Source organism: Silurus aristotelis (genome assembly GCF_946808225.1).
Source record: "Silurus aristotelis genome assembly, chromosome: 18".
NCBI classification, from domain to species: Eukaryota; Metazoa; Chordata; class Actinopteri; order Siluriformes; family Siluridae; genus Silurus; species Silurus aristotelis.
Genome location: NC_139591.1, coordinates 14,370,972 through 14,385,202, shown reverse-complemented (window position 1 = coordinate 14,385,202; position 14,231 = coordinate 14,370,972). Strand labels below are relative to the sequence as shown.

Here is a 14,231-nt window from a genome sequence, read left to right as displayed (position 1 = left end):
TTGCTCTTGATAATCAATATGTCACTCAGCTCCAGTTACAGAACTTGTAAAAATAAAGGATTCAGAAATAAATAAATAACTAGGCTTACAGCCCAAACATAAACCCCAGCACATTTATAAGGACTGAGTCCATAAATAAGTATAATTGTAGTCAGTGTAGCGTTAGGCTGCTTGAATTCCTAATTGTGCTTAATAATTGATGCATTCCGCGGGCCACCTAATCCGAATCACATCATTGGCCACGTGCTGTAATAAACTCAACGCCATCCTTCCGTTTCATGGCAATATGCTGGTTAGTGAAAATTTAATATTGGTGCCGTTGGTGGTATAGTTCAGAATTAAGCCATACTTTCAGGGGGAAAAAAACCCTGCAGGGTGAAATTGGGTGTTAGTGGGGGAGGAAGGGAGTTTATGAGTTTCAGTCATTTGACCTTCATGTATCATTGATTGCTGCCTCATGAAGGTTAGTAAATATTATGGATTTTGCTCGCTGTTGTGTTGTACTTTCTGGTGCTTTCTAATATCCTATCATCAATTTTGGCTTTAAGTTACAGTATTTGCCGTTTATTCTTGAAGAAAGTAAACCAACATGATAAATGTACAAGGTTTCAAAATGGAAAAATCTTTTTTTTTTTTTTTTTTTTTTTTTTTTTTTTTTTTTAACCATGGTGTATTGGGGAAAAGACTACAGCATGTTTTGTGAAATATGTCAGCAATGCCCTTCAGTTATAGTTAAGATTAAAAGGTGAACTAGCCAAAGACTCCTTGATGAACCTTAAATTACATTTTTGTAAGGGTTAGAAAGGTAATATTATGCACACCATTTCTCTCTATCGCTCTCACTTGCATACAAATATATATATGTGTGTGTGTGTGTGTGTGTGTGTGTGTGTGTGTGTGTGTGTGTGTGTGTGTGTGTGTGTGTGTGTGTGTGTGTTTGTGTGTGTGTGTGTGAGAGAGAGAGAGAGAGAGAGAGAGAGAGAGAGAGAGAGAGAGAGAGAATCTTTGCTTTGAAACAATGTTAAGTGTACAAGGTGTAATAGGTATATCCAAAGTGTCAATATCAGGTCAATGAGAAGTGCAAAGAATGGTAAAATATATATATATATATATATATATATATATATATATATATATATATATATATATATATATATATATATATATATATATATATATATACAATGGGTACGGAAAGTATTCAGACCCCCTTAAATTTTTCACTCTTTTTTATTTTGCAGCCATTTGCTAAAATCATTTAAGTTCATTTCTTTTCCTCATGAATGTACACATAGCACCCCATACTGACAGAAAAACACAGAATTGTTGACACTGTTGCAGATTTATTAAAAAAGAAAAACTGAAATATCACATGGTCCTAAGTATTTAGACCCTTTGCTCAGTATTAAGTAGAAGCCCCCTTTTGATCTAATACAGCCAGGAGTCTTTTTGGGAAGGCAGCAACAAGTGTTTCACACCTGGATTCAGGGATCCTCTGCCATTCCTCCTTGCAGATCCTCTCCAGTTCTGTCAAGTTGGACGGTAAACATTGGTGGACAGCTATTTTTAGGTCTCTCCAGAGATGCTCAATTGGGTTTAAGTCAGGGCTCTGGCTGGGCCATTCAAGAACAGTCACGGAGTTGTTGTGAAGCCACTCCTTCGATATTTTAGCTGTGTGCTAAGGGTCATTGTCTTGTTGGAAGGTAAACCTTCAGCCCAGTCTGAGTTCCAGAGCACTCTGGAGAAGGTTTTCGTCCAGGATATCCCTGTGCTTGGCCGCATTCATCTTTCCCTTGATTGCAACCAGTCGTCCTGTCCCTGCAGCTGAAAAACACCCCCACAGCATGATGCTGCCACCACCATGCTTCATTGTTGAGACTATACTGGACAGGTGATGAGCAGTGCCTGGTTTTCTCCACACATACCGCTTAGAATTAAGGCCAAAAAGTTCTATCTTGGTCTCATCAGACCAGAGAATCTTATTTCTCACTATCTTGAAGAACTCCATGCGGGTTTTCATGTGTCCTGCACTGAGGAGAGGCTTCCGTCGGGCCACTCTGCTATAAAGCCCCACTGGTGAAGGGCTGCAGTGATGGTTGACTTTCTACAACTTTCTCCCATCTCCCGACTGCATCTCTGGAGCTCAGCCACAGTGATCTTTGGGTTCTTCTTTACCTCTCTCACCAAGGCTCTTCTCCCCCGATAGCTCAGTTTGGCCGGTCGGCCAGCTCTAGGAAGGGTTCTGGTCGTCCCAAACATCTTCCATTTGAGGATTATGGAGGCCACTGTGCTCTTAGGAACCTTAAGTGCAGCAAAAAAATTTTTGGAACCTTGGCCAGATCTGTGCCTTGCTACAATTCTGTCTCTGAGCTCTTCAGGCAGTTCCTTTGACCTTAATGATTCTCATTTGCTCTGACATGCATTATGATCTGGAAGGTCTTATATAAACAGGTGTGTGGCTTTCCTAATCAAGTCCAATCAGTATAATCAAAAATTTCTGGACTCAAATGAAGGTGTAGAACCATCTCAAGGATGATCAGAAGAAATGGAGAGCACCTGAGTTAAATATATGAGTGTCACAGCAAAGGGTCTGAATACTTAGGACCATGTGATATTTCAGTTTTTCTTTTTTAATAAATCTGCAAAAAGGTCAACAATTCTGTGTTTTTCTGTCAGTATGGGGAGCTGTGTGTACATTCATGAGGAAGAACAATAAACTTTAATGATTTTAGCAAATGGCTGCAATATAACAAAAAGTGAAAAATTTAAGGGGGTCTGAATACTTTCCGTACCCACTGTATATATATATATATATATATATATATATATATATATATATATATATATATATATATATATTAGTTGGTTTGTGTAGGTGCTTGAGTGGATTTTCTGCACAGGCCATTCAGATTCTTAAAATGACTTGGATGTAGTTTTCAGAAGTGTCTAAGATAGAGTTCGAACACATTTAGACAATATTGTATGAGCTACAGTGTGGTTACACAGACGATGCTGCTGTTCAGTAAAAAAAACCCACACAATTGCATTCTTGTTCCAATACAATTTAATATCGAGTAACTGTCATGTCACACACAATACGGCCAAATAAAACATCCGTTTTTGCTTTGCAAATGATAACTTACTTGGCTTGCAAGCTCACAATGATTTGAACACTTCTATTAAATATTGTTGGGAGGTTGGGGCTGTGGACAGATAGGATGCAGGCAAACTGACAGGTAACAAGGGTTTTTTTTTATTTTCTCTTTTGTCTCACTACCACCACCTCTGCGTCCTCACAAATGAGCCTTATGTGAAATATGCTTTTCCATTCTTTTTATTTTTTTTTTTGCAGGTATTTTTCACACTGCGGCATCACTAGGCAGCCTCCTGGATGACCAACACTGGCATCATGTTAGCATTGAGCGCCTCCGAGGACATGTCAACTTCACTGTGGACAAAAGCGACGTGCAGCCTCTCCAGTTCCCCGAACACCAGAGTCACTTTGAGATTAACGAGGTGCGCCTCCAGCAACCCGCTCAAGCTTCAAATGCTATCACGAACAGCCTCGCTCTTGCACTTTCCCCTTTTGTTTTGACACTAAGACAAAACGATAGTATAAATTGATCAGGAAAAAAGGATAGCCAATTTTTTATTTGTTATTGTTGTAGAAATGTCTGTTTTCGCCATGGGCTCAGTTACAGCTACATTTGTGTTGTGTTTATTTTAATAATTATTATTAATAAAATAATTACATTTCTAATAAAAACTTTTGTTGTTCTTATCATTATTAATAATATGATAACAATAATAATGATAATAATAAATAAAAATGAAGTTAATTAAATAAAAAACAGACAATAATTAAATTATTTAGTTTGAAAATAGAAGGAATACAAATAAAATACATTTTCAGAATGTAATAAAATAATATTTAATATTAAAATGGTTTTACAATAAAAATTTAAATACAATTATAATAATAGATAGAATAGAATTTACATAGTACAGTAATGCTTTACATTCTGGAAGGTAGAAAAATAGGTTTTAAGTCTGCTTTTATATCTTTCTGCAAATGATCACGTTTGTTTAACATGAGACTTTTAATTCTTTCACAAGATCAGCTTTGGCGGCATTTCAGCAGATGGGACTCAGGGAGAGAACTCTAAGAGGAAGTTCCATGGCTGTTTGGAGAATGTGCAGTACAACGGCATCAATGTGATCGACCTGGCTAAAAGGAACCAACTCACCGTTGTGGTAAGAAGTTAACACTTTGTTGACATCATTGCATGTCAATGTAATTAGAATGTTCATGGAGTGTGGTTTTGGATGGTCTGAATTTGTTTTATTAATTTGAAGCTTTCCTTCAACAACATGACAAACTATACTATATGGACAACAGTTAGTGGACACCTGGATACATCTGTGAAGAAATAAACAGATTGAAGGCACTTAATAAAAAAATAACAGCTATAGACAGATGAGGGGGCATGAATGGTGTGAGCATGAGAGGAAAACAAATGCATACAGGAAATAAAACAAACTGAGTCTGAAATCTTCAACCACTCATCACCATCCTGACGAGTTCTTCATAATTAATACATCCGTTTGCATCCTCATGTCCAGCCAACAGTGTCTCCACTTCCTGGACTACACCTGATAGGATACATTTGTGCTTTTTGAACATCCTATTAGATCCAATTGGAACTCCAAGTGGGAGTGAAATGTGTGTATATGTTCTGCTAGGACCACTGCAGGAATGTTTTCCAAGTGTTTTGTGAGACAACATACACAAAAAACAGAAGAATTAAAATATAGATTTTTTTCCCTCATCGCATATTCTATCCGTTGACTTTTTCAGCCATCTTTTTCTTCTCAAAACTGTTGGGAGGTTGAAAGCACACAGTTGTGTTCGATGCCCTTCGATGCATTAGAATTAAATTCCCTTTATTTGAACTTGAAGACCCAAACTTGTTCCAGCATGACAATGGCCCTGTTCACAAGATGAATCTCCATGAAGATTAACAGAGGTCTACAGACAATTCCTTGGACTTCATGGCTTGGTTTGTGCTCTGACATGCACTGTTAGCTGTAGGACCTTAAATAGACAGCTGTGTGCCTTTCCAAATCATGTCCAATCAACTGAATTTACCACAGGTGGACTCCAATCGAATTGTAGAAACATCTCAAGGGTGATCAGTGAAAACAGGATGCACCTGAGCTCAATTTTGAGTGTCATGGAAAAGGCTGTGAATATTTTTTTATTGATTTGCATGGATTTCAAACTAACTTCTTTCATGTTGTCATTATGGGAAATTGTTTGTAGAACTTTGAGGAAAATAATCAATTTATTGTGGAATAAGGCTCGAACATGTACTGCACTGATGCACTTTACATGGGATGGAGTCTAGGATCTTGAGTGATCTGCAATAGAGCTCTGATTTCACCCCTATTGATTACCTTTCGGGTGAATTGGAACGCTTACTTTATCCCACGCCTCCTCACCCTACATCAATATCGGAGTTAGATAGCAGCCTTGTGGCTACATAAGCAATTATCGCAACAACCACATTCCAAAATTAAGTGGAACATCTTCCCAGAGGAGTGAAGGTTATTATTACAGCAAATAGGAACTAATGTGGAATAAAATGTTCCCAAAGCACATATAAGTCTTACGGTCAGGAGTCCACAAACCTTTGTATATAATGTATGTCTAACAGCTGGGCCAGGAAGGACATCAAAATGTAACAAAAAATTAATAAAAATATAAATAAGATATTAATGACCCTGTATAATTATCTACCCTGTTCATTTTTTTTTTTTCGTTAAATGAGGCCCTTTTTTTGAGCTATGAGTCCTATTGTACCATTGCCTATTGACTAACACAGACTACACTTCCTTGCTTTTTTGTTTACTGGGGAGTCAGAGATTAAGCCAACTGCAAATTCGTTTGATCATGGATGTAATCAGGCTCATGGCGAGGGTGGAGTTGGGGGAGTGGGTGTGGGAGGGGTGGTCTGCTGATGCATGATTCAAGAGGCAAACAACATCGTTGTTCACCTTGTAAGTAATTGCACTTGCAAATTTGCATTCGCATGAATAACAACTTAGATTTTTCAGATTTGTTTTCTTTAATTCCAGGGAAACATCTCATTCTCCTGTTTGGAGGCCGTGGACATGCCGGTGACGTTCACCACCCCCGAAAGTTTCCTTCAGCTCCCATGGACATCGACACGTGACACCGTGTCAGTCGGATTACAGTTCAGGACCTGGAACAGGGCAGGCCTGCTGATGACCTTTGACCTCCAGCAGCAAGCGGGAATGCTATCGGTTTACTTGAGCGAGGCGAGGGCAAGGACACAGGTCCGCAGGATGGGCAGGATCATGGCTGACATCACGGCGGGTATTTGAATAGGGCATTCATTATCCCCTTTTACTACTGAGTAAATAAGATATGCACTTGTTTGCCTACTATTGTTAATTGGTCTCTTTCTACATTTTTTTGCATTCTCCTGCAAAGCGATTAGACAACAATTTTTTCCTCTTGAAAATAAATTTGCATTAAGTTGCAATTTTTAGCATTCCCTTAATTAATTTTTTTTTTTTGCTTTTTATTTTTAATCTATTTTCATGTTTAAGATTCTATTGCTATATTTCTATATTTTAGGGCTGCAGCTACCGATTATTTTAGTATTTGAGTATTCTACTGATTAGTCCTTCAATTGCTCAAGTAATCAGATAATGTTATTTTTCTTAATTAAAGAGAAATACTAAATATATAAGAGAAGACAGCTCACTCAAAATTAACCAATAATTTGTTTCCTTTTATTAAAAAAATTACATTTATATTGCTGAAATAGCAATCTGTGAAAACTAAACCCATTTAATTCATTCAATAGCCATATTACATCAAAATGCAATTACAAATACAATCATTTATTAATCATAAATAAAAATATACAATTTAATTTCAGTTTACTTTAAAAAGGTAAATGCACTGTATTTCTTTATGTTTTAGTTTGAAATGTTTAAAAAAAATTAATAAACTTTTTTTTGTGTTCTTTGGCCTGAATCTTCACTTTACCCTTCGCTTTTTTCTCTCCGTTCCTCCATTTTTCATTCTGCAGCATCTTCTGTGTTTACCTGTCCAGGGGTCTCATTTATAAACGTGGCTTATGCACAAAACAAGGCTGAAAATGTGCGTATGCCACTTTCCACTCATAGGTTGTGATTTATAAACAAACGCCCTGCGTACGTACAACATGGAAACACAGAAAGTGAGAAGGGGAATTGGCGACACAGGGCACACAATCTTTGCGTGGAAAGTGGAGTACTCATGTTTCCACTCTGACTTTGTACATACGCCACATTTATAAATGAGACCCCAGAACTCTCCAGAGTTTAGCCGGTGGTGCATCATTAATAATGGTCCGTGGGGAAACACAGTGCTCCGTGTGTACAATAGTTAGACTCAATGAAGCATTGAGGCAAATATTTTGTTACTCGAGGAATCGTTTTAGTCCTGCAACTTTTTGCATTCTTTTGCAAGCAATATTTTTGATAATTTTGTTTCAGTCCACAGTTTTTGGTAGCCGCTTGCATATTTTTTTGTGTTCTCGTGCAAACATATTTGTGTTCAATTGCTACATTTGTAGTTCTCCGTTTTTCCGTTCTCTCGTCCATATTTTTCTGTTCTTTCAATGGTTTTTTTTTGCATTTTATTGTAGTTTTTGTGTTCTTTCTCAAAGCTTTTTGCATTTTTTCTGGGTTTTTTTAAGCTTTTGCAAAACATATTAGCATTCTCTCATAATTTATTTTCCACTCTTTCATGGCAGTTTTTGCATTCTGTTACTGTTTATTTTGTTCTTTCAGTTTGCTTCATTTCATTTCTAGAGATGTTTGCATTTTCCCACAATTTGTTTGCATTTTCTTTTGCACTCTCTTGAGGAATACATGGGGGATTTCTTCTTTGAACAAATTCACTCATGCTGGGCTGTTTCTTTCTGTAAAAATTTTTTTACGTATGCAATAAGTACTTAAGGTTTTGTTTTCAATGATAATTGCAGACGGCAAGTTGACAACCATGCTTTTAAAAATAAAACATTTTGTTTAGTTGTGAAGATATAAGCATCTAGAATATATACATTTTGTATAATAATTAAAGATTTATGCATACATTTAAATTAAATATACAAACATTGAAAACAAGCATTTGAACGTAGTAATGCCTCAGTAAAAGTTACTGTTGTAGTAGGTGTATAAAAAGAGAATGGAATGGAGAAACGCAGCAGGCTTACAGGCTTGATTAAAAAAAGGAAAAAATATGCATTGGTGCACATGATGAGGGTATAGCATTTTTGCTTACCGCACTGATGTTTCGCCTTAATCTTTCCCTGCTGCTGGTTGACCCTGTGCTCTCCGCCATTTTGCGAGTGGTTGTGTTATCTTGCTGTCACGCTAAGCCATAACTTAAGCATCTTAACTAAAAAGATAATGGCATTTGTTGACAATGAATTTTATTATTGATTATTATCAATTTTATCGATTAGTTGTTGCAGCCCTAATACAAATAGTGTTTTGGTCACTTACACCTATGCTACAGCTGTAGTATTTATGCTGTCTAAACAAGAAAATGAAAAGCGATTTTGAACACCTATAACATTGTTTCAGGGTCTGCGCTAAATGACGGCCAGTGGCACTCCGTGGACCTGAGCATCCGTCGAGGTCGTCTAATCTTGGCAGTAGACAAATCGGACATGTCCACTGTCACAATATCCTTCCCCATTGTGCCTGCCAACCAGATCTTTCTAGGAGGTACAGTATATCTAACATCCACTGGTTGTCAAATAGCAGCCCAAGGAATGAGCAAGTGTTAGTGAAGCATGACCTGAAGGTTTGGTGATGCTTTAATATCACTACAGTGGTGGTACAATGAATTTTTAAGTTCTTACAAATAATAGACTGTTTACTTGAGACACTACATTAAAAAAAGTATTTAAACATCTGATGTTTCCAGCCATATGTGGTTCTTCCCCATATATAGTATTACCACAAAGTTGGAGTCACACAACTGTATAGGATGTATTTAGATGCTAGCATGAAAATGTTCTTGTGCACAGCGATCTTGAGTGGCCTGCCATAGAGCTCTGACATCAACCATATTGAACACCTTTGGGTTAAATTGGAATGCTGATTGTTTCCCAGGACTCCTCACACAGCATCATTATGTAACTTTACTAACTCCCTTGTGAACACAATGAAAACATAATGAACACAAATCTCCACAAGCACACTACAAAATCTTCTGGAACATCTTTCCAGATGTGTGGAGGTTATTATAACAGCAAATATGCAATGGGATGCTTTAAAAAGACACATGAATCTTATGGTCAGGTGGCCGCATACTTTTGTTCATGTAGTGTATGGATGGGTTTAATCCACACCTCAATAGCAATTAAACTAAAATAAGTTAAAATAAAATAATAAGTAGCCTGATAGAAGAATGCCTGCTGGGACTTGGTTGAAGGTTGAGCAATTGAAAAAGGTCTAAGTTTGCAAACAATACACAAAAGCTTATGCAGACATGTAAATGACAATACTAACAAGAATAATCTGTACTGAAGAGGTTTGTTTTTGCAGATTTATTTTTTTTGCTCCTGACCTCCAAAACCGAACTTTATGTAATTGTGAACGGTTCAAATTTAATTCAAATTATTTTATTAATTTTCGAACAATCACGGACATAACAACTAGCACAAGCATACATAGATCACATGGACAGGTTCATCATCAAGGCCAAAGCACGGGCAGCCGGACACAAAGAACAGAACAGATCAAGAAAATAAAAGAAAATATCTCGCTTTTTTTTTTCTTCAAGAAAAAAAAAAAACATTTCTCAGACAGATTCATTGTGCTGTATTATACTTTTTAATAGTTGGTTTAATGATGATTTAATGGGATGTGAGTTTGCATTTTTTTTTTTTATATATATATATATATATATATATTCAATATTGTTTTTATATCATGTTCAATTTTCTTTTTCATTTGCTCCTAGTGGAGTTCTAGTGATTGTTGTAACCAGTGTTGTGCTCGTTACTAAAAAATAGTAACTAGTTACAGTTACTCGTTACTTCATTCAAAAAGTAACTCCGTTACTTTGTTGATTACTTACACCAAAAAGTAATGCGTTACTGTTAAAAGTAACTTTTTAGTTACTTTTTTGAAGAACCTTTTTTAATGTTCCCATTAATCCCCTTTTATGCGTTATGGTCTATACAAACACAAAACTGACTTGAACACAATGTAATTTTTAAACACTATTTTATTAAAGTCAGACCAGCACAAGCTGAATATATCACAAGGATTTCTGAAATAAATAACAAAACAAGCTGAATAATATATTCACAATCAAAAACTAAAGTGGCTTCTGCTGTTGTGTTGAGCTCTTAAAAATGTTCCTTTCACAGCTGAAGTATGAAAACTATCCACAATGTAGAACACCGGGTTAGCTTCTAGCTACTAGCTCCTCAGGCATGGAGGTCCTGGAGGTGTTTCAACAGATTGGAGTTGCTGTTTATCGCAGTAGATACGAGCTTCGAACCAGATAGACACAACTTACATTTGACTTAAAAGTTTTTGTCTTTATACTTAACTAAAGTGAAATAATGAGCATATTTCCACTTTGAGAAACTCGTCTTGCTCTCGCCTCGACTCGCCATTACTGCCGCACAGACCTGAATAAACAGAGACACGCCCACAGTGCGTCTTCTTCGTGTTTACAGTGGTGTTTATTATTAACGCGTTACATTATTAGTTACTGTAAAAACGCGTTACTGCCCAACACTGGTTGTAACGATGAACCGCACAATAAACAGAAAGTAGCAGAATAAGTAGGGTTTTTGGGACAAAAATAACTTGCCAAATCATCCAGGTGATTTGAAATATGCGTTTGGAAAAAACTATTAAATTCTGCACGGTGAGTCACCACCTGTCCGAGGAACTCAGTGGGTTCTGCTTATGGGGTCTGTAATTCCTGGGAGACTTTTTAGGGTTTGATACCTGTGGAGCAACACTAATGAGTTCTATCACGAACATTAATGCTGAGAAAAAAAAAACACAATCAGGAAAGTTGTCTCAAGTTTTTACTATTAAAGATTTCTCATGCTTGGGGAAAAAAAAGAAAGTAAAAAAAACATGGAGTTCTTTACAGCTCAAGCTGCTCAGTAGAAATCGGCTTTCCCCAGCATCTATTCCACTCAGTTTTGAGAGCGCGCCTGTGCTTTAATTACCTTCAACTCATTAATTGGAGGCAGTGCCGACAGCAGCTCAGCAACTGCATGAGGGATATTGCGTCAAAGCTCTGCTCCTTTCCACTCTTTTCCCTCAGCCAGGATCTCCTCACATATCTTTTTCTTTCTTTCTTTTTTTTTTGCCCTGGGGCTGAAACGACCCACCATAGAGGATCACACAGAAAATGAGATTTGCCCAAGCAAGGCTTTAAATCATTGAGCCCTTCTGCATTATATCACAACATGTCCTTATTTATTAGTAATATGAACTTGGCCATTTTTTACTTTTTCCTTTTCAGTATAGGAGCGCATAATTCAAAAACAAATTGATTTTTTCCGCACCAAAACATGAGGAACGTTTGCAAAAAAAAATCACACATATGCATGCACATACATAAATCACATCGTTTGAGATCTCTGCACTAAAATGTATGCATTGTGCTTAAACAGTAATGGAAGAAAATAAATAATTAAACTGAAGTATGAAGCTTTATATAGACATAAGTTGAACACCTGAGCATAAGATCCGTATGTTCTTTTTGAACATCCCATTCCACATGTAGTCCCAATTTGCTGTGATAATTACCTCCACTCTCCAGGGAAGATGATCCACTTGATTTTAGAGTGTGATTGTTGAGATTTGTGCTCATTTATCCACAAGGATGTCAGGTACTGATGTAGGGTGAGGAGGCCTGGGGTGCAGTCAGTGTTTCAATTCATCCCAAAGGTGTTCAGTAGATTTGAGATCAGAGCTCCATAGCAGGTCACTCAAGATCTTTCACTACAAACCATGTAACCTATATGTTAATTGAGCTGGCTCTGTGCACAGGTCATGCTGGAAAAGGTTTGGGTCTCCTAGTTCAAGTGAGGTGAAGATTGAAACCTACAGTACTTTGAATTTTGTGGATTTTATAAACTCATGAACTAAAATGCAAACTCTGTTTGGCTTTAATCCCAAAGTGGGCTCAATCATTGAAAGGGGTGCTGTTGTAGCTTGCTAAAAATAATGATAGATTAGTGAGGAACAGGTCGTTTTTTGCTGCTATATGTGATTATAGATAGCTTTGAAGTTTAAATCTAAGTGTACGCTGCATTAATTAGGCAAACATTCTGCACAAGTATTACTGATGAGAAAGCAAATATTGTAAATTGGGGCAGATGTACATGTAGCTGCTGCTGACTTGTGAAAATCAGGATTTGAATTATTTCTATGTGTCTCTTTAGTCCAGTTCGTTATCTCCGGTTCATCTGTCTAAATTAGCACATTGGCTCATAAACATCAATTTTTTCTTTTCCACTAAATGCACCCGGAACGCACTTAACACTGTGTTTTTGCAAGGTGCTAAACGCCACACATCTGCTTTTCACGAGCCTTGCTGACTCACTCCTTCTGCTGTTCTGGTCCACAGGATGCCCAATTACGGAGGACGAATGCAAGAAGTCCTCAGACGCTTTCCAAGGATGCATGCGCCTCATCCAGTTGGATGGGGGAGCACCAGTGGATCTGATCAAGGTGCAGCAGACACTAATCGGAAACTTTAGCGACCTACAGGTGGACATGTGTGGGATCATCGACAGGTACGAGGCACCTTTCTTTAAAGCGGTTCTGAATGTCAGGCCTGCTTTATGCAAATCGTGACTTTGTTAATTATGTGAAAGGTGTTTGTCTGGGGAATGCTAATCACAATTAATCAGAGATAGGGGTGATGAGTGTTAGTAACTAATAATTTTTTTGTTTGGTTGTTTATTTATTTTTTCTTCTTGTGAAATCTGTGCAAAAGAATCAATTCACTTACCTTTTTCAATTTCCTCGCATTCCATCTCTCTGCTTCCTTGGATGAATACAGCTCTTACCTAGTTTTATTCCTTGTTAAATATTTCACTGGAGCGTCGCTTTAAAACTGAGGTTGTTTTCCAACAGCTGCAATTTATTTGTTGTCTGTTTTTTTTAGATAAACAGATACTCTGAACAAGCGTTTCATACAAATTCAAAGAAATTGTTAGGGGAATTTTTTTCTATATTATGCTGTAATAGATGTATCCAGAGGTGCTTGATTTGAAACCTTTATCTTGCATGAGCAAATTGTGTGTTGTAGAAAACACTGTGTACACTTACATATACAGTACACCTAACTGATAGTTTGAAAGGAACAACTCTGTCTCTGTCATTAGCACAATCTACATAGAAATTGATGTAGATGTCTTTCAGGTCAGGATAATCGAATCTCTGTGACGTTTGGTAACAGTGGCTTGGTTGTTTTATTGCTGTTTTGAGAATTTCAGAAAGTGCTGCTCTCCTAAAACTTTGTAGTGCGAAAAACAAAAAAAACACTGTAGTTAACAAGGTGGTCTAGTGGTTAGGATGCGGCGCTCTCACCACTGTGGCCCGGGTTTGATCCCCGGTCAGGGAACCATCCCCAGCCATTAGGGTTGCACAAACCAGTGCACTCTCAGTGCCGGTCCCAATCCCAGATAAATGGGGAGGGTTGCGTTAGGAAGGGCATCCAGCGTAAAAACATGTGCCAAATCAAACATGCGGATGATCTGCTGTGGCGACCCCTAATGGGAGAAGCCGAAGCAAAGAAAGTTTACTGTAGTTAACAAAAAAAGTCAAACGAGTACTTGTGGTTATGGTATAACTCATATAAGTGCTCTTTACAATCATGATAAACAGAAAAGCCACTCTGAACGTGAGTTTGAGTTTGATAATATTGAGATTGAGATTTGATTGGATTTGATTTATTTACTTAGATTGTAAATTACTATTACTATTTTAATAAAACATTATAATTGATTTGCTCTTGTGCCAAAACAAAAGCAAAAAAAATAACAACTGTTAACACCAGAGGTCAAATGCAAATTGCTCACAAAGTCTGTGGTACCTTGAATAACCACTATTTACAAATGTGGTAAGCAGAAAAGCAACTTTAAATGCACTAGGTT

The 14,231-nt window shown here is 37.2% G+C and overlaps 1 protein-coding gene across 2 annotated transcripts in view; it reads left to right on the top strand.

Moving 5' to 3' along the window:
* Positions 1–14,231, top strand: part of cntnap3 (contactin associated protein family member 3) — a 154,657-nt gene that overhangs the window by 85,062 nt on the left and 55,364 nt on the right. For both annotated transcript variants that reach the window (XM_083569409.1, XM_083569408.1), the window contains exons 6-10: positions 3,353–3,516; positions 4,117–4,254; positions 6,139–6,400; positions 8,668–8,811; positions 12,698–12,866. In XM_083569409.1, the coding sequence (XP_083425535.1) occupies positions 3,353–3,516; positions 4,117–4,254; positions 6,139–6,400; positions 8,668–8,811; positions 12,698–12,866 (877 nt within the window). The remainder of the gene's footprint in view (positions 1–3,352; positions 3,517–4,116; positions 4,255–6,138; positions 6,401–8,667; positions 8,812–12,697; positions 12,867–14,231) is intronic.